Genomic DNA, 24491 nt, shown 5'->3' with positions numbered 1-24491 from the left:
AATCCCTCGACAGTCCCGACACATTAGAAACTGCAACAGTAAAAAGGAGATATTTGGAGACTGGACACTAAACAATTAAACCTGTCATTTTGTTTGCAGCAGAGAAGACAGCGAAACTTAGTTGATTTAGTTTTGGTTTTGTTTATTTTGTTTGAAACAACGTTGAAAGAGTGTCGCAAGATGCTATTTATGCAATGTCATTTAACCCAATACATTCCTAGAAAATCAACCAGCGGGAGCTGCGTAAAAGGCGAAACATCAATACAACAGCGATACAGCCGTGTTGCCCTATTACCTTGTATAATTATAGGTTGGTATATCACACCTCATGTTATGGGATACATGGTATGTCAACAAAATGTGATCTGTACTTAAACTTCATGTGACCACATTCCTAATAAAAAAAATTAATAATCCAGGAATATAGATTCAAAGGAAAGCTGACAGTTGTAAAGTAACAGTATATAAGTTGAGGCCAGCTGCCAAAAAAAAGAATAGATATCAAAAAAGGTAATCAACCAGGAAAGCCATAAAATCCTAGAAGCATACAAGCACCCAGATCGCCTTTGCCACAATTTAAAAAAATTTAGCCAAACCGTGCACATGATTAAAGAATTATTTCTGGGCAGAGTTTGGGCACTCAACGGTTCCGGGAATTATGTTCCCGATGCTGCATTTAGTTATAGAAGTGTCGAGTTCAGGAGAATACATGGAACAGTATCTTTAACCCCTTCATGTCTGGTGACATACCAGGTACGTCATGCCAAAAAGCACCCACCCCAAACCTTTGGTTGCTCCTACAGGAGCGATTCTACAGGCTCAACACGTGATTGACTGTTACCAACTGCCACGGGCAAATTCAGGGAAAGGGGCTGTTTGCCATGTGGGGACCAGCCTCAACATTCTCCTGGTGCTTGATCGCACCCACAAGCCCTTGATCGTGGAGCCTCCTCCCTGCAATCGCCGGTTTACTGCCAGAGGCAGCTTCAGGGACAGGGCTGAAAGTTTCTTCGTGGAGACCAGCCCCAACCCTCCCCTGCTGCCCAATTGCTCCATTAAGAGCGATCGTGCAGTGTTAATCCCCTCAATGCTTTGTGTGCATTTTGTGTGGTTGCACTAAATGAGTTAGTGAATAAAGACACAAAAAACTGCTTTGGTCATTTAACCCAAACAGGATAAAACCTCCTGGTCCTGAACAACTAAACCAAAAAATTGAAACATGAATATATAAAATTCTAGTTTTATAGCATTCCAGATGTATTCTTGGCATCCCCACTGCATTTAATTCCAGGTGATGAGATATGTACCACAGACTGCCAAGGCATCTCTAGGAGGAAGACCTTTATAGATGGTGAGTCACTGATGACATTGAATGTTGCAGTCTGGAATATTCAGGGATCGTTTAGAACGCATCAGTCTGGGACTAGAGAAGGTGGAGGACAACACAGCACAAGACAAGTACGTTCACCCATGAGCGATGTGCGTATTGATGCTGCGCAAGTGCGCGGTCCTAGGAATTTGCAAGGGGGAGAAGGTTTCGTGAAGCCCCTCTGTCCTAAGGGGGCAAGCTAAGTGACCACAGGAAGAGCCGCAGGCAGTGGGGCCCAGACCTGCTTAGACTATGACCTGTAATGGGCTCTTCTGATCACCCTGTTACATGCTGTTCTGGGATACCCTACCCCTTTTGTTATTTGAACTTAGGGGTTCTGAAGACTCCAGTGTTCAGCAGGCAGCTCCAAGCGGAGACTCTGGGCTAAAGTATATTCCAACCCGAGGCTCAGGAACTGCCTGCTTCTTATTTAGCAAGCATAAGGAACATGAGCCTAACACCTGAAGCTCAGCTAGGGACTCACGATGTCCCTTGACATAGGTTCGAGCAAAACACAGCCAGGCCCTGTAGTGTTTTGAAGCCCTACCTAGAAACCTTCCACATGGGCTAACCCCAAGGAAACCAAATGCTTCTAACACCGGTCCTTAAAATGCACCTGTCATCCAGAAATTGTGGATGACAAAGTCCATTGCAGGTGAGTATAACACATAATATATACATTCTGCTAGAGAAACATATATATATGTGTGTATATATATATATATATATATATATATATATATATATATATATATATATATATATATATATATATATATATATATATATATATATATATAAAGATTATCACTTACTACCTGAATTCTGGCAGAACCGGTGCCTGTCTATGTTTGGTGGGCCGCTGGCACCCTATACTCACCTGATCTGTCCCTCCAACAGCAGATTGGGTGCTGGATATGCCCTCTTACAAGGGACCCAAGCATAAAAATATATGAAATCGCATATCCAGCTGTCAGCAGCACCTACGTCATCAAGCACCGGCTAGACTTAACGCTGATTGCGGGTGCATCACACCTGGCAGTCATGTTTGTAGTTTTCATCCCAAGGCTGGCTTAGTACAGATATAGAGATAATAGTTGGGAGTCATTAAATAACCATTCACCTATACATTCCTATTCTATAGGGGAGGCCTTGTCAGGAGATAAATATATTTTTAATAAAAGCAGAGGGGAAAGCGGAATAAGGGCGTGTGACATTTTAGTAAATGCCTCATACATCTGTACCAGTACCCTCCACAAGCCTAATCCCTGAATGTACGCTCAGATTTCCGCTGTCCTAGTGAGGAAAGCCGCCATTGGGATTCCCGGACGTCTATGCACCAGAGAGGACTATGAAATCACTTTTTTATAGCATAAAGCCATTGGTCGCCCACCGGGCTCGCAGCAACCCCGGCCTCCTACTGCTACCACAGTGTCATTGGCAGGCATGCGTGAGCTCCTGCGGCTCGCCGCTGGGTAGCAGGAGGAGGAGCTCGTAGCGTGCGTTCAGCCTCTTGTCCCTGCTTGGTTTCCGTAGCGAGCGAGGTAAGGGTGCAGTTGGTAGCGGCAGGTGATTGCGAGGATTCACGGACTAGCTCTCGCCCGAAAGCCTTCACAGTTAAACGTCGCGACGCTGACGTCACAGGAGGGTGTCCGCAAAGCGTGTATGTATACAATGCTATAGGTACCTGTAGGAGTGTCTATGCGCATAGGTAACTAGAGACCCAAACAAAGGGGAGGGGGGCGCGAAGAGTTAAATATATAAGTAAGTCAGATATCCATATAGCAAAGGAAAGCGCATAGTCGCATATTCACAGTCACATAGAGAACTCTGCCTGCAGACTGCAATAATAACGGAGACTTAAACTGATACGTTTGGTTTCAATAATTACGATGGAAACCAGGAGCCGTAGCATTTATGTTGGGGTTGTAAATGTATACATGTATTGCTAATTGTGTTTTTATATCATCCTAGATTCCAAGACACAATTTAATAAGGACCTCCTAAATTATACAAAAGGTAAGCATTACGAGCTATACTCGTCGTCATTATTATTTATTGTTTTATATAGCGCCATCATATTCCATAGCGCTGTACAATGGGTAGACCGGACGTAAGTAGCATATAACATAATAATTTGACTTACAGAAAACTGCTCAGACAAGCTTACAATCTAGAGGATATGTATATATTCACTTTATTAGATAAAGTGTTGTCGCATGTTATCAATATTACACATGCGCTAAAAGTTGCTTTTCCGGTATCAGAAATGGGACATTGTGATCACTGTTATTCCAGACAGAAAGTTAAATATTAGGTGATTACAGGATCTTTGCTATAAAATGGGAGTGTTGGTTTAACGTAAAAGAAGTTGTACATGAATTTAAATAAAAAGAGATTGTGCAATGAGGATTTTTCCTACTCAGACATCTCACTGAACTCAATCTTTATGGCAGTGCGGTTGAAGTCTGGTCCTTCATAGAGTTTTATTTAGTCAGAGTGTTTGGCTAGGAAATTAACAATGAGGTTTTTCAAAGGCCAGGCCCAGACTGGCCATCTGGCACACAGGACAAATACTTGGTGGACTGCTGGCCGACAGAGCCACACACTCCCCCAAAAACATAGCATGTGATGCGTGTCCAGCTGTCGGCTGCAGTTACGTCATCAGACGGCGGCTGGTCTTAAAATGCCAGAGCCATCCCATCACCACCAGTCCGATCCTGCCACATGCTATCTGATAATGTCGCAGTCCCCGGGTCTACCTCAAGGTCCCATGTAGGGGTCCTCTATTCCGCGTGCGTTCCACCAACCTAGATGGCAGATGCAGAATGTGCTCCAGTATCACCTAATCCAATAGGAGACTTTATATCATGGCTCCTTCTCCTATCCCCCTGGCAACAGAGGCATGCCCTGGATACTAGGAAGTATTTAAACCTTCAACACGCTACCTTTAGTGCTAGGTTATTGAGCCTTTGTGCAGAGATATCCCAGCATTATTACACCTGTTCCTGTCCCTGGTTCCTGTTTCTGCTCCTGTTCCTGATTCCCACTTATGGATTACTCGGTATCTGACCTCGGCTATCCCTTTGACTATGCTACCTGTCTCAACCATGGTTTTGTCCTCCACTACGGCTTGTCTACTCCTCCTGTTGTGACGCTTTGGTACTACCTGAACCCCTTTTTAGGTCCTTGCCATTGGATTCCATCTGTAAACACTGTAAGGTTATCCTCCAGACGTGACCGATAAGGAGAACACAAAAATCTAATATGGTGCCGCCTGGAAATATTATATTAGGCAAAAAGTAGGACAGTTTGAAATGTTTGGGGTTTTTTTTTTTTACAAAAAAAAAAAAACCCGTTGATGACCAGATGCTGTATTTGCAGAAGCAGAGAACTCCGTGTTAGTTCTGGACCATGGTTTGGGGCTATAAATAAAGCTGAAGGGAAAAAAAAGTTAACCAAACTGCAAAAGTCCTGTGAAGAGTGACAAGAGCAGCTGTAGTTGCTATTGTGAAAAAGTAAATGTTAACTACACTAGCCTCCTTGCAGTAAATAAACAGATAACCAGGGAGTCATCAAAATGAGTTTAGTACTCTCTGGTTATTTTTATACTGTTGAGATAGTATTAATAGCAGTTGGTTAAAGTTGGTTTGTAAGTCTCCAGTTAGTCATATATTAAAAATATCCCGTTTGAGAATGTAATGTCTTCATGTTTAACTATAAAAGCAATCCAATAAAAATTCAGAATCCTTACAGTGTTTCCCATCAGGCTGTAGTGGCCTGTGTTTATTCTCATGGGACTACAAGCATGTAATCTACTGCATACAGTGTCGTCTGTTGCCCTGTTGGATCTTTTGTGGCATGCCATGTGGGTCTTAAAGGTGGTCGCTTGAGGGGAAGAACCTGTCTGGAACTCTTTGCACCATCTGGTATATGCTGGAAGTTAAAAACAAAAAAGAAAGACAGATGGACACCATAAAAGAAACAATTAAAAACCTGGAGGTGCAGCTGGTTATAGGATCAATCCCTAAGTGGCCCAAGCAACAATACAGTAAATACAAATATACCTGTCCATTTTTTCCTGATAAAAGCCATTTTGGTATTGGCATGACTCAACATATTTTTTTCTTATAATTAGAGTGCGCAGGATATATATTTATATTTACTGTATCTTTTGGAAGTGACATTTTTTCTGAGCATCAGAGGTTGAGGTTACATTCTTTTATCAAAATGCCTTATGGCAGTGTCTTAAATCAACCACAGCCAAAACTAGCGAGCATGCTTGTAAGCAAACACTTTGTTTTTGAGAGTGGTGGACAAAGGATGACTAAATCCTTTGTGATATTCGAGAGACCACTGACTGTTGAATCACAGCACAGTACAACTGGCACACAAAGTAACCATTTGCACAAAAGTATATAGAGATGCAGTAACAGGAGGCTGTTCAAGGAGATTCTGAAGTCGGTGTATGGCAGTTGTGGCGTAAAATCAGAAGATGAAGGTAAGAAGCAGAAAGGTTATCCAAGTAACTAGGCCTACATTGACTAATCAAGAGAAACTCTGCTGCAAGGCTACGGCAGCACAAGATACAAGATTATAACCATGAAAAAAGTGTCTTCATTGTATAAGTAGAGAATGTTCACACCAGACATGTTCTGCATCTAGCTTTGGGTCCACTGAAAATATTTTTGGCAACAGCACCCACACGAACAGTTTCAAACTGGAAATGTTATCTGGTGTAACAATTCCCATCTCCTATCATTTCTTGCCTGTGGCAGGACTGAAATCTTGACCCACCAGCTCCTCATAAAATGACAAACTGGGCTGAGACTGGCAGTTGACTTGAGCCTCACTGGCCAAGTCATACCTAATATTATTTAATACCCCATATTCGCTAACAAAGAGGACTGCTTATACTGTATGCTTACTAGATGATAAAGCCCACGGTACCACAGACATAATTCTTACGTATCAAAAACTTCTTTGTAAACAACATTTGGAGTATAAACTGTTTTACTTGAGGGTACCAAGCAACACTGAGCGATGGTATGAAGAATTTTCATCTTTACTGCCTTTACAGCTGTAGCTCTGGAAAATCTGATTGTCTGGAAACCAAATACAGGTTGGGACAACTAATCCAACCTTACATAAAGTCTGACCCTGACTTTTCTTCATGCAGATTGCAAAACGTAAACGTCCAGGAAATTGCCTTCATTTCAAAACGAAAGGAAAATCTTAGGGGGTGCCAAATAGAACCGGTGACTAAAACCAGCATTTCCTTTGGATCTGCCAGTTAGAAGCTCTGCACTTACGGCATTTTTTTCGCTATTTTTTTAATCTCTTAGCCATGTTCCGTTCGATTAACTTGTTTAGAATTGAAATTTCTGAGCAACATTATCATTGCGCCGACTTTCAAGCGACCACCTCCTTATATGTGCAGATCAGTAATGCCAGTTGTGCAAAGCCTGACATTCTTCCTGAAATGACACCTGGCAAAGAGCCAACTGGATTTAAAACGTCTCTTAAGTCCAATGGTTACATTTTGGTTTTTTAATGTAGTAATTTTGTATGTTTTTGTTGTTTTCGAGCAAAAACATGCTATAAGCAGCAGGATGCAAACAAATGTTTAGTGGGAATACAAGAAAAATCCAGCCTTTTCTTCTAGCACCTTAGTGTAGTGAGTAGAACCTGCCGTATTGATCTATTTGGCACATTTCCTCATTTTTTATTTTTGTAACCTTGGCATTTGTGTTGTGGTGAAAATGTATTTTCACACTTCACAGAACAGTCTTTGTCCTTTTGTAAATAAATCCGAGTTACCATAGCTGCGCTTTCATCAGAACAAAAGCATGTGGCGAATAAAAGATCCGATGCTGCATCCTTTGTTCGTGCTTGTCTGTATCACATTCATCTTGAGCTGTTACTTCTTCTCGGATGAAGTGTTCAGTGTGAGTCAAAACAAGGTGTGTCTATTTTACCAACCAAGGAAAGGCAATGACGACCGTGTCTTTCACGGAGAGAGCTTACCAAGGATATGAATTTGGGTTTAAGGATGGAAAGACAAAATGAATCTACCCTGTTTCTAGCACTTCAATAAAAACATATTTTTTTCCCCCTCCCCAAATGCAATCTACTTTTACGAACTTTTAAATGAAACCAGGTTTTCGTTCACTTACTAGGATGGTTGAAATAAGCGCCTCATTGTTATTACCAGGCATCCACTCTGGTTGGGGTCTCTACTAATTGTGACATAAATTGCTCATTTAGCAGGTTCAGAAACTGACCTCCCTTTAGTGGAACTAGTTATTCCACAACTCCAATCTATATCTGAGTAATTAAAATCTCCCACGGTTAAAACATCACCCAGATTTGCAGCCGTTTGAATTTGCAATAAAAGCAGTGCTAATGTTTGGCGGACTGTAGCGTATACCTACAAGTAATGTGTATGCTAATCTCCACCCGTAGTGTCTCCACAATAATATCAGAGTCATGTGAGTAACCTTGTAGGTTTACTGACCGGTTGTGCGTATCATGCCATCGCATTTCTGTGATACAGATCAGATCATACTGTTCCTCACTCACCAATATCTTCATCTCACCCGTTTTGTTTGTGAAGCTTCTTGCATTTGTTAAAGACATTTAAGGTTACTAGCCATCTTTGGGTCATCAGTTGAAACGCGCTTCATGACCACAGGTTTAGTTTTATGTACCTCCTTAATGTCCTTATTAAAAAAACTCCTTTATCCATCTAGCCATCCTCTCCCCTAATACTGCTGCCCCTCATCATTGAGGTGCAGTCTATCCCTGCTGTAGACTCTGTAGCTGACTGCAAAGTCTGCCCAGTGCTCCAAAAACCCAAATCCCTCTTTCAGCACCACAACCTTCTCAGCCACGCACTGATCTCCCTGATGTAGTGTGGGGTACTGGTAATATTACCTTGGAGGTCCTTTCCTTAAGCTTCTAACATAGTGCCCTAAAATAATTGAAGGACCCACACCTGCCACTAACTTTGTCATTAGTACCAATGTGTACTAAAACCGCTAGATCATCCCAACCCTTCCCAGAAATCTGTGTACCCAGTAGACAGCATTCTGGGTACTGGTGACAGATTATCCTATCTACCTTCCTTATAATTGAATCCCCTACCACCAGCACCTGTCTAGCCTCCCTAGCGTTATGGTTCCCAGCTACGTCTGCTAGCAGTGTCAGCCTGCCTCATCTGAGTGGCGTTATCCAACATGATGACTTATGTAAATCCCACAATATATATATGATATACCAGGATTTATACTTTACTCCCATTTTGTCTTTTAACTCCTTCTCAAGAGTTTTCACTTAGGAGTTCTCACTTGGATTTGGCCCGGCTCAGGATTCCCCTGCTTTCTTCAGAATAAACATAGTGGTTCCTTTCGAAAGCCTCATTTAAAAAAAAATAATTCTATTTCTATGTTTTTTTATTTTTTAGATCTGTTAAACAAGGATGGCATCTGCTGTGGTGAGCACGGTTCCTACCACTGCGTCCCGTTTTGCACTTCTACAAGTTGACAGTAGCAGTGATTCTGACTCTGAGAAGACCAGGGGAACACGTGGAAGCGGGAAATCTCGACCCACGTCTGGTACAAGTGGAAAGAACACAAATGAAAAGAAAAAAGAAAAGAGGAGAAAAAAGAAGGAACAACAACACAGCGTGGCCAATGAGGTACTGCTTCTTACCTCCCCCGGGTTAGCCCCCCCATATTAATTTTTTTTACAAAAGATCATGGCATTTGTTAGATCTTTGTTAGATCAGGTTTGATCAACTGTTTTTTTCGTTAGATCTACTCTAAAATAGGCAATATTAACAATCTTTTTCAGGGGGGGCTAACCCGTAGCCAGCCCCCCCTCAACAAAAATTTCAACAAAATGTTACTGATTATGATAGCTCTACGTTAGATCAGGTTTGATCAGACAAAATTTTTGTTAGATCAGGTTTAATTACTGAGATATTGCATATTTAATGAGGGGGGGCTGGCCCCCCCTCAACTGAAATTTGGATTTTTTTTAATGGATCTTGGTAGATATTCGTTAGATCAGGTTAGATCAACTGTTTTTTTCGTTAGATCTACCACGCAGGAGGCGGTATTCACAATCCTATTTTGTGTGCGGGGGATGGGTACACATACGGTCTGGCCCCCCCTCAACTGAAATTTGGATTTTTTTTAATGGATCTTGGTAGATATTCGTTAGATCAGGTTAGATCAACTGTTTTTTTCGTTAGATCTATCACACAGGAGGCGATATTCACAATCCTATTTTGTGTGCGGGTAATGGGTATACATAGGGGCTGGCCCCCCCTCAACTGAAATTTGGATTTTTTTTAATGGATCTTGGTAGATATTCGTTAGATCAGGTTAGATCAACTGTTTTTTTCGTTAGATCTATCACACAGGAGGTGATATTCACAATCCTATTTTGTGTGCGGGGGATGGGTACACATACGGTCTGGCCCCCCTCAACTGAAATTTTGATTTTTTTTAATGGATCTTGGTAGATATTCGTTAGATCAGGTTAGATCAACAGTTTTTTTCGTTAGATCTACCACGCAGGAGGCGGTATTCACAATCCTATTTTGTGTGCGGGGGATGGGTACACATACGGTCTGGCCCCCCCTCAACTGAAATTTGGATTTTTTTTTATGGATCTTGGTAGATAATCGTTAGATCAGGTTAGATCAACAGTTTTTTTTGTTAGATCTACCACGCAGGAGGCGGTATTCACAATCCTATTTTGTGTGCGGGGGATGGGTACACATACGGTCTGGCCCCCCCTCAACTGAAATTTGGATTTTTTTTTATGGATCTTGGTAGATATTCGTTAGATCAGGTTAGATCAACAGTTTTTTTTGTTAGATCTACCACGCAGGAGGCGGTATTCACAATCCTATTTTGTGTGCAGGTAATGGGTATACATGGGATACAGGGCTGGCCCGACAATGGAGCCAAGTGGGGCAACCGCTCCAGGCGGCACTTTTGAAGGGGCGGCACTTCACCGCCCCAAGCCCTTTTTTTTTTTTTTTTTTTTTTAAAGCAAAAGAGAGGGGCGCCGAGTGGTTTTTGCTTACCAAGCTGTCAGTACCCGCTCGGCGCCCCTCTCTCTCTCCTCTGCGGCGAGTCTCCCTGTTCGTTCTCGGTGCGGCGGCATTTTAAAATTCGCCCCAGGCGGCATTTTGCCTTGGGCCAGCCCTGATGGGATATATATATATATATATATATACTACTTTCAGTGTATAATTTCCATTGTATAATTTCAGTGTATAATTTCAAGGAGGCCATTACATTTCATGTTGTAGAAGAAAAGACAATTTTTGGGAGGTATACGATGATATGGTGCGCACTGTAAAAACTGTTGACCCAAACAAAGTATGTGGACTTTCAGAGGTAGTTGTATATGTTAAGGTGTAGCTTTTTCTGTTAACATAACAGATGTAACAAATTATGTAAGACAGTTTTAAACACTCTTTATAAAGTTAATCTAAGGTCATTCATAGACCATTTTCATATAAATGCAATCAACATGCTACAATGGGATGTAAATGTGGCCCACACCTCTTAATTGAGCTACATGTTGGTTTACATACACCAAAACAATGTGTTTCTGATTTTCCAAATTACATAGGATTTGTACACTATGGGCATTTATTATGCATGTTCAAGATGTTTCATGTTTCCATTTTTAGACATTGTTGTAAAAGCACTGCACATTTTTTTCTACAGTATTTACTTAGTTGTGTTTTAGACCATGCAAATAACTTCAATATTTAGTTTTATTATACTAAGTAAACTGTTTATTAAAAAAACCCAGAAAACTGATCCTTTTTGTTTAGGTCTGTGTACATGCATTTTTTCAGCCCCTATGTATACCCATTACCCGCACACAAAATAGGATTGTGAATACCGCCTCCTGCGTGGTTGATCTAACAAAAAAAACAGTTGATCTAACCTGATCTAACGATTATCTACCAAGATCCATAAAAAAAAATCCAAATTTCAGTTGAGGGGGGGCCAGCCCCTATGTATACCCATTACCCGCACACAAAATAGGATTGTGAATACCGCCTCATGTGTGATAGATCTAACGAAAAAAACTGTTGATCTAACCTGATCTAACGAATATCTACCAAGATCCATTAAAAAAAATCAAAATTTCAGTTGAGGGGGGGCCAGACCGTATGTGTACCCATCCCCCGCACACAAAATAGGATTGTGAATACCGCCTCCTGCGTGGTAGATCTAACGAAAAAAACAGTTGATCTAACCTGATCTAACGAATATCTACCAAGATCCATTAAAAAAAATCCAAATTTCAGTTGAGGGGGGGCCAGACCGTATGTGTACCCATCCCCCGCACACAAAATAGGATTGTGAATACCGCCTCCTGCGTGGTAGATCTAACGAAAAAAACTGTTGATCTAACCTGATCTAACGAATATCTACCAAGATCCATTAAAAAAAATCCAAATTTCAGTTGAGGGGGGGCCAGCCCCTATGTATACCCATTACCCGCACACAAAATAGGATTGTGAATATCGCCTCCTGTGTGATAGATCTAACGAAAAAAACAGTTGATCTAACCTGATCTAACGAATATCTACCAAGATCCATTAAAAAAAATACAAATTTCAGTTGAGGGGGGGCCAGACCATATGTATACCCATCCCCCGCACACAAAATAGGATTGTGAATACCGCCTCCTGCGTGGTAGATCTAACGAAAAAAACAGTTGATCTAACCTGATCTAACGAATATCTACCAAGATCCATAAAAAAAAATCCAAATTTCAGTTGAGGGGGGGCCAGACCGTATGTGTACCCATCCCCCGCACACAAAATAGGATTGTGAATACCGCCTCCTGCGTGGTAGATCTAACGAAAAAAACTGTTGATCTAACCTGATCTAACGAATATCTACCAAGATCCATTAAAAAAAATCAAAATTTCAGTTGAGGGGGGCCAGACCGTATGTGTACCCATCCCCCGCACACAAAATAGGATTGTGAATATCGCCTCCTGTGTGATAGATCTAACGAAAAAAACAGTTGATCTAACCTGATCTAACGAATATCTACCAAGATCCATTAAAAAAAATACAAATTTCAGTTGAGGGGGGGCCAGACCGTATGTATACCCATCCCCCGCACACAAAATAGGATTGTGAATACCGCCTCCTGCGTGGTAGATCTAACGAAAAAAACAGTTGATCTAACCTGATCTAACGAATATCTACCAAGATCCATAAAAAAAAATCCAAATTTCAGTTGAGGGGGGGCCAGACCGTATGTGTACCCATCCCCCGCACACAAAATAGGATTGTGAATACCGCCTCCTGCGTGGTAGATCTAACGAAAAAAACTGTTGATCTAACCTGATCTAACGATTATCTACCAAGATCCATTAAAAAAAATCCAAATTTCAGTTGAGGGGGGCCAGACCGTATGTGTACCCATCCCCGCACACAAAATAGGATTGTGAATACCGCCTCCTGCGTGGTAGATCTAACGAAAAAAACTGTTGATCTAACCTGATCTAACGAATATCTACCAAGATCCATTAACAAAAATCCAAATTTCAGTTGAGGGGGGGCCAGCCCCTATGTATACCCATTACCCGCACACAAAATAGGATTGTGAATACCGCCTCCTGTGTGATAGATCTAACGAAAAAAACAGTTGATCTAACCTGATCTAACGAATATCTACCAAGATCCATTAAAAAAAATCCAAATTTCAGTTGAGGGGGGGCCAGACCGTATGTGTACCCATCCCCCGCACACAAAATAGGATTGTGAATACCGCCTCCTGCGTGGTAGATCTAACGAAAAAAACAGTTGATCTAACCTGATCTAACGAATATCTACCAAGATCCATTAAAAAAAATCAAAATTTCAGTTGAGGGGGGGCCAGACCGTATGTGTACCCATCCCCCGCACACAAAATAGGATTGTGAATACCGCCTCCTGCGTGGTAGATCTAACGAAAAAAACTGTTGATCTAACCTGATCTAACGAATATCTACCAAGATCCATTAAAAAAAATCCAAATTTCAGTTGAGGGGGGGCCAGCCCCTATGTATACCCATTACCCGCACACAAAATAGGATTGTGAATACCGCCTCCTGCGTGGTAGATCTAACGAAAAAAACAGTTGATCTAACCTGATCTAACGAATATCTACCAAGATCCATTAAAAAAAATCCAAATTTCAGTTGAGGGGGGGCCAGACCGTATGTGTACCCATCCCCCGCACACAAAATAGGATTGTGAATACCGCCTCCTGCGTGGTAGATCTAACGAAAAAAACAGTTGATCTAACCTGATCTAACGAATATCTACCAAGATCCATTAAAAAAAATCCAAATTTCAGTTGAGGGGGGGCCAGCCCCCCCTCATTAAATATGCAATATCTCAGTAATTAAACCTGATCTAACAAAAATTTTGTCTGATCAAACCTGATCTAACGTAGAGCTATCATAATCAGTAACATTTTGTTGAAATTTTTGTTGAGGGGGGGCTGGCTACGGGTTAGCCCCCCCTGAAAAAGATTGTTAATATTGCCTATTTTAGAGTTGATCTAACGAAAAAAACAGTTGATCAAACCTGATCTAACAATGATCTAACAAATGCCATGATCTTTTGTAAAAAAATTTAATATGGGGGGGCTAACCCGGGGGAGGTCTGCTTCTTTGATGTATAGACTGTGAGGTCTGTGGGATTTATTTTTAAACCACTAGTGCGGGGTATTGTGATGTTAGAAAACAACTCTTCTAGGGCTGGATTTAATTTCTTTTTTTTTATCCAGAACAATGTATTTGAGAAACATCTCAGGTTAAAAAAACCATCTGATCATATGTCATATTTGTTTTCATAGAACTTGCACTTTAGAGATTGCTTCAGTTGCATTGTGAATGGACCTAATTTTGAGTACAGAACATCGTAGCAGGAATCTGTCACTGATGCTGCAGAAGCTATCAATGGTGGTCAATGACTGTCATGCCGTCAGCTTCTATTTGTCACCATCACAACACTGGTGGCATAATGCATGTGAAAGTACCCTTTGATCAACTGCAATCAGAGTGATTTTAGGGGAGATTCCAAGCATTTTAACTAACTTGACAATAAGTTAAGAATGCTTTGAACGTTACATCTGACATCAATAGGCCCTGCAAGGGGGCATAGTTTTATTTGTAGGAAGGACACCTTACATCCATGTATTATTATCCTAAAGATAACACCATTGTCAAAAACAGATATCTGCTACGCTAAAATCTATTCTTAACTAAATCTATCCTGTTGTAAAGAATTTGTTTAGAAGATAAGAGGAAAGTAGCATTTTGAACCCATTGTAGACGTCTTGAATATATTGTCATGATTGCTCACTTTTCCTCCTAGGTTTCAGGAGACCAGTGTCCGTGACCTCTTTAGAGATTTATTGCAATCGTCATCATAAATCATATGCTTATTTTCTTATCTTGTCTTTCGAAACATTGCTTACTTGATCTCCTGTTTCATCTTACCGGGGTAGCCGGGCGCTGGCAGCATAGATGTTAGTTTGAGCGGTTACCAGCTCCAAAAAATTAACTTGGGTAAAAATGTTTATTTAAAACAAATTAATTGGCTCACTGGCATCAAACTACCGAAAACATATTTTTTCATCCTCCCTAAAACAAAACCATCTACAGTATTCCCAATTCCCTCTATACAACCCACCAATCTAACCTAATCTTTTTTTATTATTATTATTATAAAGATTGGGCAATGGAAGGGTTAAAGGAAATGGGGATGAAAAGCTATAACAGGCTGCAATGTCACACACATTGTAGTCACTAGGCTTTTTCTATCTCCTCCAGATCACACCGATGGAGGAGAGAAGCAGAGCATCTGAATTAACAGTCATGCGATCCATGTGATTGGTCATCACAGATATCACATGACTGTACGGGCTGCTGATTTGTTTTCGCAGGACTGCCTTGGATGCGAGGCAGTCCCCTGAAGCAACAGTGGGCCAGATGTGGGAAGTATCGGAGTGCGCTGCTGCATTTTCCATTGAATGTACTGGTACATCCATAAGGGCATCTTGGCTTTTATGGACACGTACAAATGGTCACAAAGGGGTTAAACTTTTTTCCCCTGATAAGAAAACAATCAAACCCTATTTATAATAAAAACATGGTTTGCACAGTTGTTCCCTTAAGAAAAGGAAAAAAAAAAAATATTATTTACTTTCCTGCTGATGCCTACCATCAGCTCAAATGCCAGTATTTAACAGTACAGGTGCCGGGTGCAGTTAGATTATCACTTTGAAGCATGAACTTTGTGTTGTTGTGGTTATTTATTATTTATGTAAAACGTTACGCAGCACCTCTTACAATACATTGAAATGGTATTGACAGTTCCCCTAATATTTGTTTCTGGAATGCGATTGCGGAATAAGAAGAAGGAAATGTATTTGCTAAATAATAATATCTACCAATCAACCACTAGGATATAAGATTATATGTTGGGCAAAGTCACAACTCTACACAAAATGAGTGTTTTTGGGGAACTGGTCTAAAGATCTGTATGGCTCTGTCCCTTTCACTTAGATGGCCCTATAGAAGGCTGGAGTGCCGTTGTCCCTGGCAAATGTCGATAGGTCGTTCAGTCTTGACCCTTGCTGCTAGAGAAGAAAGGGGACAACCTCAACCTGCAACGCCTGTTCATGCGTGTGGATTAGCAGTGACCAACACAATGAACAAGTGGTGTTACTGAGTGAAACATCCCTCGCTTCACTGAAGATCCCAACCAGCAAGGCCTAATACTGTCGGCTTTACAGGTCCCAAAAAGGAAAAACAGAATGTAGAAGTTGGGTCTTATCAGCGATATTTAAAATGTTCAACTAGATAACTGAAATGTGTTTCCTGTCTTCTTGATTGCAGTTTCCCTTTTGATAAACTGTCGACCAAGTTATCTCAGGGGTAAACCATTACCAAGTATTTCTTAGGCATGTCTGTGATTAAATGGAAGCTAACTATGGCACTTATGGGCGAGCTTTGTAACTGCTGATGTGTAAATATTAAGTTAACTTTATGTGATTTTTTTTTTTTTTTTTTTTTTTTCTTTTTTTCAAGCTAAGGAACATTGCTTTTAAGAAGATTCCACAGAAATCCTCGCAATGTACGAGTGTAGCCCACATAGATCATGTATCAGGCAGCATACCAAAAAAAGCCCAGGAAGAAGATTGGCAGCAGTGGCGACAAAGAGATGAGCAGGTAAAATTGCACTGTTAGTAAAAGGCTGACTTGTAGCAACCTCTAGTGGGCAGTTCAGTGCAGATGAGCTGGAGGTGTGTGTGTGTGTGTGTGTTTCAGTGCAGATGAGCTGGAGGTGTGTGTGTGTTTCAGTGCAGATGAGCTGGAGGTGTGTGTGTGTGTGTGTTTCAGTGCAGATGAGCTGGAGGTGTGTGTGTGTGTTTCAGTGCAGATGAGCTGGAGGTGTGTGTGTCAGTGTCAAGTGCCTTGATTTATGAGTTACATCAGTTACAAGTGTGAACTCAGTAGGTACAAATGCAACAAAATGTTAGAAATAGTTCCACCACTATCCGGAAACAGGGATTGGGTGTTGCAAAGTGTCCGTCATTACTCTCACTAGAGTTAAGTGTGCGAAGTGTTTTTGTTTCAGATTACATCTGATATGTTTGAAGCAGATCTGGAGAAGGCTTTAATTATCAGTAAACTAGAATATGAGGAGCACAAGAAAGTAAGTTATTACCCGCTACCTATTTAGTATATGTCTCAAGTTGTAATGTTTTTTCTTTCATTTTAATTACCTTGGTTGAAATGCGCAGGGTAAGGCCACCATTTGAAAGATTTTGGTCACCTGCAAATACTTGATATACTTTATTTGATAAGAAACTGTAGTTACCTACAAATATCCTTTAATTTTGGGCTTTGGGTTTAATTAGTGTGGTCCACTAAATTAAGTAATTTTGTAGCAACATATTTCAGTAACATTTACATAATTGTGGCCATATTTCTTATGGATGTTCACTCTGTGATGACAAACTGAATATATAAGTCTAAAGAGATATGACTAGCCATTAGCATCTGTAAAACATAACTATGGCTTGGCTGATTCTCACGGCTATAAATGTCAACATCTGGTTTTAAAGGATCATGACAGTGGAGGAAACGGTTCACCTCAGTCGAAAAGAGTGAATAAAAAAGATAAAAGAAAAAATAACCAAGGGAAGGACAAGCCTCTCACTGTGTCACTGAAGGACTTTCAATCAGAAGGTAACACTCATGGACTCTGCACACTGATACACATATGCAGTCCTTGTTGTAGCTTCTGTTGGTGATCTAATGGGTGTTCTGGTTAATGTAACTTGCAGTAGGTGTTACATGAGGACAAAAGACATCAAACACGAGCATAACGCTGCTTGTTGTAGGAGTCCATCTACAATACTTTACTTTTATTGTGATTGTAAATTTATAATAAAGCCACGTGTTTCAGATTGAAGCGCCCCAAAAAAATAATAATCAGTGAAGTTATGTTCTGGGCACGTAACCCATAAATATACTCCTGATCGTATAACCATTTCCAAATCAAGTTACAAAAAATATTTAAAGAACTAGATGAGTGGGTCCATGGGCATTATGGTAAATATTGCGTGCTTTTGCACTCTTCATGAGCAACAGGTGGAGGTTCTCTATTGTTCATAATTGCAACTGTTTTTTTCTCTTACAGAAACCCACAACAAAAAAACAGAGGTAAGGTCTGGAATCTAAAACCTGCGCGCTAATTTCGAACGGTGTGCAAAGCAGGCTGGTGTTCTAGTGTTGATTCGCAGATACAGGGTTGCCATCAGCCTGCCCCATGTCCATTCCACTCTCCCACCCTTTGCTCGACCAGTCACTCTGCCTTAAGGTCCTCCTATAAGAACAGAGGCATGCCTAGGGATTGTGAAATCTTGGTGCGATATTTCTTCAAGCCCTGTAACTAACACGCATACCCGCTTTAACACCTGCTCACTCTAACACCATACACACACATTCTTTCTCCTCCTCTCCCCTTGGGTCCTTAAGGGCCAACATGACCATTTGGCCATATTGGTACAATCCATCTTTTTTTATTTTTTTTGCAGCAAGGAGATAAAGTTGTCCGAAGCCAGCCTAGACACTCTTGTGTCAGCATCATTGGCTGGGTGCTAACAGCGCTCTTGTTTTGAATGCTGGTACACCTTACCTATTTGATTCCTAGTTTAAGTAAAGGAAGGAAAATGACACAGCAGTCACATTTTCTAACTTTAGTAAGTAGACAATGCATGCTTCAGTGCAATTTGCTGGATTCAAATTTTCCATACAAAATTAAAGGAATCGGACAGCTTCACAAAAAAGAATATATTTTAAAGTACCTTTTATAAGTACTCTTATATACATATCTTATAATAAAAAATGAGGTACTTGCCCTAGGTAAAAGCTGCAGCTCTGCTCCTCCGTGATCTGATGATTCTGCTAGATGCAACAAATCAGTGACATGAAGGCTTTCCAATCGAAACCAACGAATGCACACCGGGGTCTTGTTAGACAACCCTTGCCCCAAGCCATTGACTGAGGTTTTTGCAGAATGGGGGATTCACAGGGTTACTAGGAAGTGATCCTTCTATTCAAACACCAACGCTGCGTCTTTTGTGTACCTGTAATACATTGCACATGGTTATGGGGGGGTCGTTTTATTTGTATAATCCCCTAATTGTTACAGGTATAAATGTAATACAGTTGATTGGTTATAAGTTACAGAAACTGTCTTTGCTTTCCTTACAGGATGCAAAATTGCCCCCTGTTTTACCACAGGACCGTGAATTTTTCAATAAATTAGAAGATGATGTCAGCAAAATACTTCTAAAGGAGAAGAGAAAAGAGCAAAACATATATCTAGATTCAGCGGAAAACTATGTGTCTGCAGAGTACGTTCCGGTACGTTATCGCTACTGAAGAAACTGGCAGTATGAGCTACAAAAGAACAGAGACGAGTACTTTTCTACCCGCACAGCTAGTGTTATGTCTTCTATTGCAGCTCTCTATCACCTATTGTGTTACGGGTTAGAGTTGTTTATAAATCACAGTGAATTTCTCTCAATTGTTCTGCACTCGGTTGAACCCAAGAGAGCTCTGTGACCTTAATTAGTCTCAAGGCAATTCCTAGTGCTACCTGTGTTTGATACTGGAGGACTAATTAGGACTTTTATTTTTTAGGAAGATGCAAAGCCAACTTTGCCAGTCCTTGCAGCATTTCAGCAGGACGTTAATGTCCTAAGTATACGTAGGTCAGCACAGGCATCTGAGGACATGTATTTGGGCTTTGTAGTGAAGCCCCCCCTCTAGAAACCCACTGTGCCTTAATTATGGTTTTACATATTGACATCGTAGGGGTCACACACACAGACATATATGCACACACGCTGCTGTTCAAAAGCTTGGGGTCACTAAGGTATTTTCATGGAAAGCAAGGAAATGTCCAGCTGTAATCATTGTAAAAGGGTTTCCAAATGATCAATTAGCCTTTTGAATTTAAACTTGGATTAGCGAACACAACGTGCCATTGGAACGCACGAGTGATGGCTGCTGATAAAAGGCCTCTGTACCCCTATGAACATATTTCATTCAAAATCAGCCATTTCCAGCTACAATAATCATTTACAACAATAACCACGTCTACACTGAATTTCTGACCCATTTCATGTTATCTTAATGGAAAGAATTTGCTTATCTTTCAAAAACAAGGACATTTCTAAGTGACCCCAAACATTTTAAAGGTTGTGTGTGTGTGTGTGTATATATATATATGTATATGTGTGTGTGTATACATATATATACAAACATCAGAAAACGCTGCATTTAAATATAATCTGTATTTCTTCAGCAGCCCAGGTGCAGTGAGGTCAATAGATATCAGTCCAAAATATTCACTCACTATTTGGGCTTTGCAAATAGTTTATTTACCGAACCATCAAAGTGTTCGGTCAGCGAAAAAACTATTTATTACAGAAAGTCCTGTGACTGCGTGACTATTTAGGACTGATATATATATATTAATCATTGAAGCATAAAAAGCATGTTTTGTCATGCTGCAAAAGGTTTGTGTAAAGCATTTTTTTAAGATAAAATATTATTTTTGTTTCTCCTGGGCAACTGTCATGGTGTTATCATGTTACAATAACTCTTTATGACAATGTTTTAGGTGTTTCACCCTCGCTGATCTGCTCATTTTGTGTTGTTGCACCCAGGAACCGGCACTGAAAGATGGCAAAACGGAAATGTTAAAGCTGGAGATAGAGAAGAAAGACACAGAGATACAACAGCTTACACTTGTCATTTCTCAGTGGGAGGTAATAGCGGCGATATGCTCTGTATTTTTGTCTATGTAGTTTTTAATAGTATTTTCTGTAACCTGGATTTGTATAATTTGCTTTCTTACCAGACAAAGTACAAAGAAGTGAAAGCTAGAAATGCGCAACTTCTCAAAATGTTGCAAGAAGGTGAAAGTGAGTATTTGCCAGGAAAAAACAGAACTTAAAATAACGAAAGTAGATGCAATAGACCTACCGCTAGAGTATAATGTTATGTGACATGTACTGCACACGTAAAACACGGCAAGATTTTGATTTATCAGAGCATGATCGTAATATGTAAAAGAGATGGGCAGTGGATCCACAACTGCTACGATCTGACTCCACGCTGTATCTATACATAGCGGCGTAATGTAAGGCTGAATGGATGTAAGATGATGTAATTCCTTTTCCTAGCGGAATTTCTGCAAATACAGCTAAACTGATCATGGCAATTGGCCGTATGAATGGAGAATACGTGTCCTGTGGAGCCAGTGATATCATAAGAATATCACATACCTGATGTATCTAGATGCTGTACATCGTCTTTACTTTATGGTTTATACCTGCTGTCAAAAACGATTCTTCTTTCCTGATTTCAGTGAAAGACAAAGCGGAAATCCTCCTGCAGGTGGATGAATTGCTCTCTATTAAAAATGAATTAACCTCTCAGGTAAGACGTGTTCTGGGACTGTAGTACAGTATTCTCGATAGATCTACACAGCACTGTGATATTACTGAACGTTAATAACTTTTCAGCGCTGCTATGAAATACCATAGATTAACCCGATTTGTGAATCATCAAAATACTCTGATTTAAACAATTTTGGTTTTATAGTTTTAAATGTTTATCATTATTTTACATGGAGGTAATTTTAAGAATCCCCCCAAAAAAATGTTGGATACATAACATATTTATTCTTAACGTTAATGATAGCGGCGATCTGTGATTTTGCGTTTCTTCTTTTAACCTAGTTGGTCTTCATATTCTAGGTCACGGCGTTGCATATCGCATTAGAACAAGAAAGATCTAAAGTGAAGATTTTACAAGCGGAACTAGTGAAATACCAGGTATTATTGTAACAATTTCTACACCACAAAAATATACTTGCTTTCTATACACATTAATGCCAACCTTTTTATGTCTGATAACACTCTCAGTGACCACAATGATTGGTTTTGCTGATAAATGTATGACTTTTGGTACAGCTACTTCCACTCAGCCTCTGATTGGCATGGATGTTCATTTGCTGGCTTTGCTTAAAGTCAGTGTGTTAGAAAGTATGACTGTTTCTTTTAATGACAATCCTTGTGGCAAGTAAGATCTCCCCTTCTAGCACATGGCTAAAATGTCATATTCCAACTGCCCCAGGGACCCAGCTAGGACAAGATGAAGAATTCCTATGAGGTTCAAAGTGTTAAGATTTCTTTCCATTGAATTTTTTTCTTTTAATAGTGAAAAGAACAGTTATGTTGAAAAGGCTCATCAGAATTTTTCTTTTAACAGTAGTGTTGTTAAAGAGGAATTCCAACAGAAATTTTTACCGTACAGTAATGTAGATTGGCATTGAGTCAGAGTTTATCTAGTAGACTGGGCTAAGATAACAAATCGAGAACACATACTCGTGACTGATTATAGATGTATGAAAACATTATATTATGTAAAAACTATATTTATCAGAGAACAATTTTTCAAATGCTTTTAATGTGATAAAACTGATGAAAAGCATGTTAACATGGTGGGCATGTCCCCCTTAATGTCACGTTTTGGGGTTAGTGTTTTGTTATTAATGGGATTTAGTTGTCATGAGTGGTTGTTGTTTTTTTAATTGTTTTGTTTTGGAAAATAAATTGTATAATGCCACTTATAGAAGAATTACCTTTTTTTTTCTTTTTCTTCTTCTTTCCAGAGTGGTAAAAGAGGTAAAAGGTGTTCCGAATCTGATCATGGACGGTGATCAAGCCTTTCCCAGCTCTCTGACGCTCACACCGTTTTCTAAAAGGACTAACTTTCTTGCGGTTTGGAAATACTGCTGGCCAAATGCCATACTTTGTTAGTTTTTCATGTTAAATAAAACCTATTCTTCCATTTGCACAAGCGGTGTTTTAAAGTCTAGGAGCTGGATTATAAATAGGTTTTTTTTTATATTTATTTTTTCATTTCTCTGTTTATTCTGGATTCTTTTCACACCTTAAACTATTTGGCAGTCATTCTCCTCATGTATTGATGCCAAATATGTTATGCCCACATACGCTTTACACCTTATAGGAATATACAAACTACACAAACCATCTAGTTTTTGTTTAGATTGAGGCAAATGATGCACTGATGTATAGAAGCGGTTTAATTAGCTTTGAAAACATGGATCATTTTCTATGAGCATATTTTTAGCTACATGTTTTACATTTCAATCGTCTTTTTTGGTTTGTTGCAGAAATCAGTAAAATATGGCCCAAAATGTAATCAATTTTGAGCAAGACTTCAGCTGATACAGCTGGAAAAATCTTAATAGGGGTATTATCTCAAGTGAGAATAAAGCACTTACTCTCTTGTAATTAGGATTGCATGTAAAGTGCTGTGCAATAAAGGATGGAGCCCCATCAACTTTTTTTTTTCTTTGATGTTGTAAAAAATATGCATAATTAATATAATGAATACCGAAATTGGTATGCTCTATGTGGTTTAGAATAACAGTAGGGCTGCTCCTTGAGCTGTAGCTGCGGATTTTTTAATCTTACTGTAGCCACTAGAAACATCAAAAGGTGTAATGAACAGTACTATGCGTTTTAGGAGCTATTGCTTTGGGGATATGAGGTCAATATCAGAGAGTAATTTGTAGCAAATGTCTCCTAAAATGCATTTTTCCTCAATTGTTTAAGTTTATATGCATTGCATCAAATGTCAGACGGTTCCGTATTTAGGTTGGATGCTCTCCTAGGCGTCACCCCCCCAGCACCTACCCCCATACCCACTGTCCTCTCTACTGACTACTTACTATATCACATTATATCCCATCACTCGCCCCAGAGTACTATGTAAATGGGTCAGTGGAGGAGATCAGAGGTGGGACACCGTCCAGTATATGCTGATGGTTTCAGATGTACAGAGCAGGGGAAAGATCTGTTCAGTACCACCTGCCCTTTTTGACTGTACACGTAACAAGGAAAAGATGAATGACTTATAGTGCCTATGCATCAAGCCTTAAGATGGCCCGATTGTAACCCATAAAGTACTAAAAGAAGAATATATGTGGTCTGCATACCACAAGGCCAACAAAGGGTGTGAGAAAAATTCAAATGATGGGCCCTGCAAGAAGCATGAAAACAAAAGGCGGCATATAAAGCAAGACAGATGGAGTTAAGTGCTACAACCAGAATTCAGTCATTTCATTTTTAATCATAAAGATTCAGTCAACGTGCACAAAAGTCAAACTCATCAGATCATTGGTCTTAAAATGGGTGAATAATATTTATATAAAAAAGTGGTTGTATATGAAGCGAGTATAGATGGGGCATGCTCTTTTTAATGTGGTATGCTTCCACATTCAGGCTTCATTATTGTATTAAAGGGGCACTCCAGCCATCCTATGCACTTGAATGCATATAATATAATGCGTGGCCCCTTTAAATTTTCATGGCGTCTGTTTTGCAAATCCATGTTGGGATTCTGCGGAATCCTCCTTATGCGTTTGCACCTCCCAAGCGAAAAGCCATGCAGGAGACC

General features: G+C 40.0%; 1 protein-coding gene across 4 annotated transcripts; it reads left to right on the top strand.

Annotated features, from left to right (window-relative positions):
• Positions 1–2844: 2844 nt before the first annotated feature.
• On the top strand, positions 2845–22865 carry GKAP1 (G kinase anchoring protein 1). Of its 4 annotated transcripts, none has more exons than XM_053467186.1 (13): positions 2845–2913; positions 3344–3388; positions 8835–9068; positions 16509–16649; positions 17059–17136; positions 17549–17672; positions 18127–18149; positions 19203–19355; positions 20666–20767; positions 20860–20923; positions 21370–21440; positions 21761–21838; positions 22678–22865. In XM_053467186.1, exons 3-13 carry the CDS (start codon positions 8850–8852, stop codon positions 22723–22725), a joined length of 1101 nt encoding a protein of 366 aa, XP_053323161.1. In that variant the 5' UTR covers positions 2845–2913; positions 3344–3388; positions 8835–8849; the 3' UTR covers positions 22726–22865. The 4 variants fall into 4 exon arrangements, with proteins under 4 accessions (XP_053323161.1, XP_053323155.1, XP_053323168.1 ...); XM_053467180.1 differs by having other exon boundaries at positions 2873–3032; XM_053467193.1 differs by lacking the exon at positions 2845–2913 and adding an exon at positions 3112–3133.
• The last annotated feature ends 1626 nt before the right edge of the window (positions 22866–24491 follow it).

The sequence above is a fragment of the Spea bombifrons genome, chromosome 1 (genome assembly GCF_027358695.1).
Source record: "Spea bombifrons isolate aSpeBom1 chromosome 1, aSpeBom1.2.pri, whole genome shotgun sequence".
In the NCBI taxonomy this organism is placed as follows: domain Eukaryota; kingdom Metazoa; phylum Chordata; class Amphibia; order Anura; family Pelobatidae; genus Spea; species Spea bombifrons.
This window is presented reverse-complemented; position numbering and strand designations above follow the sequence as displayed.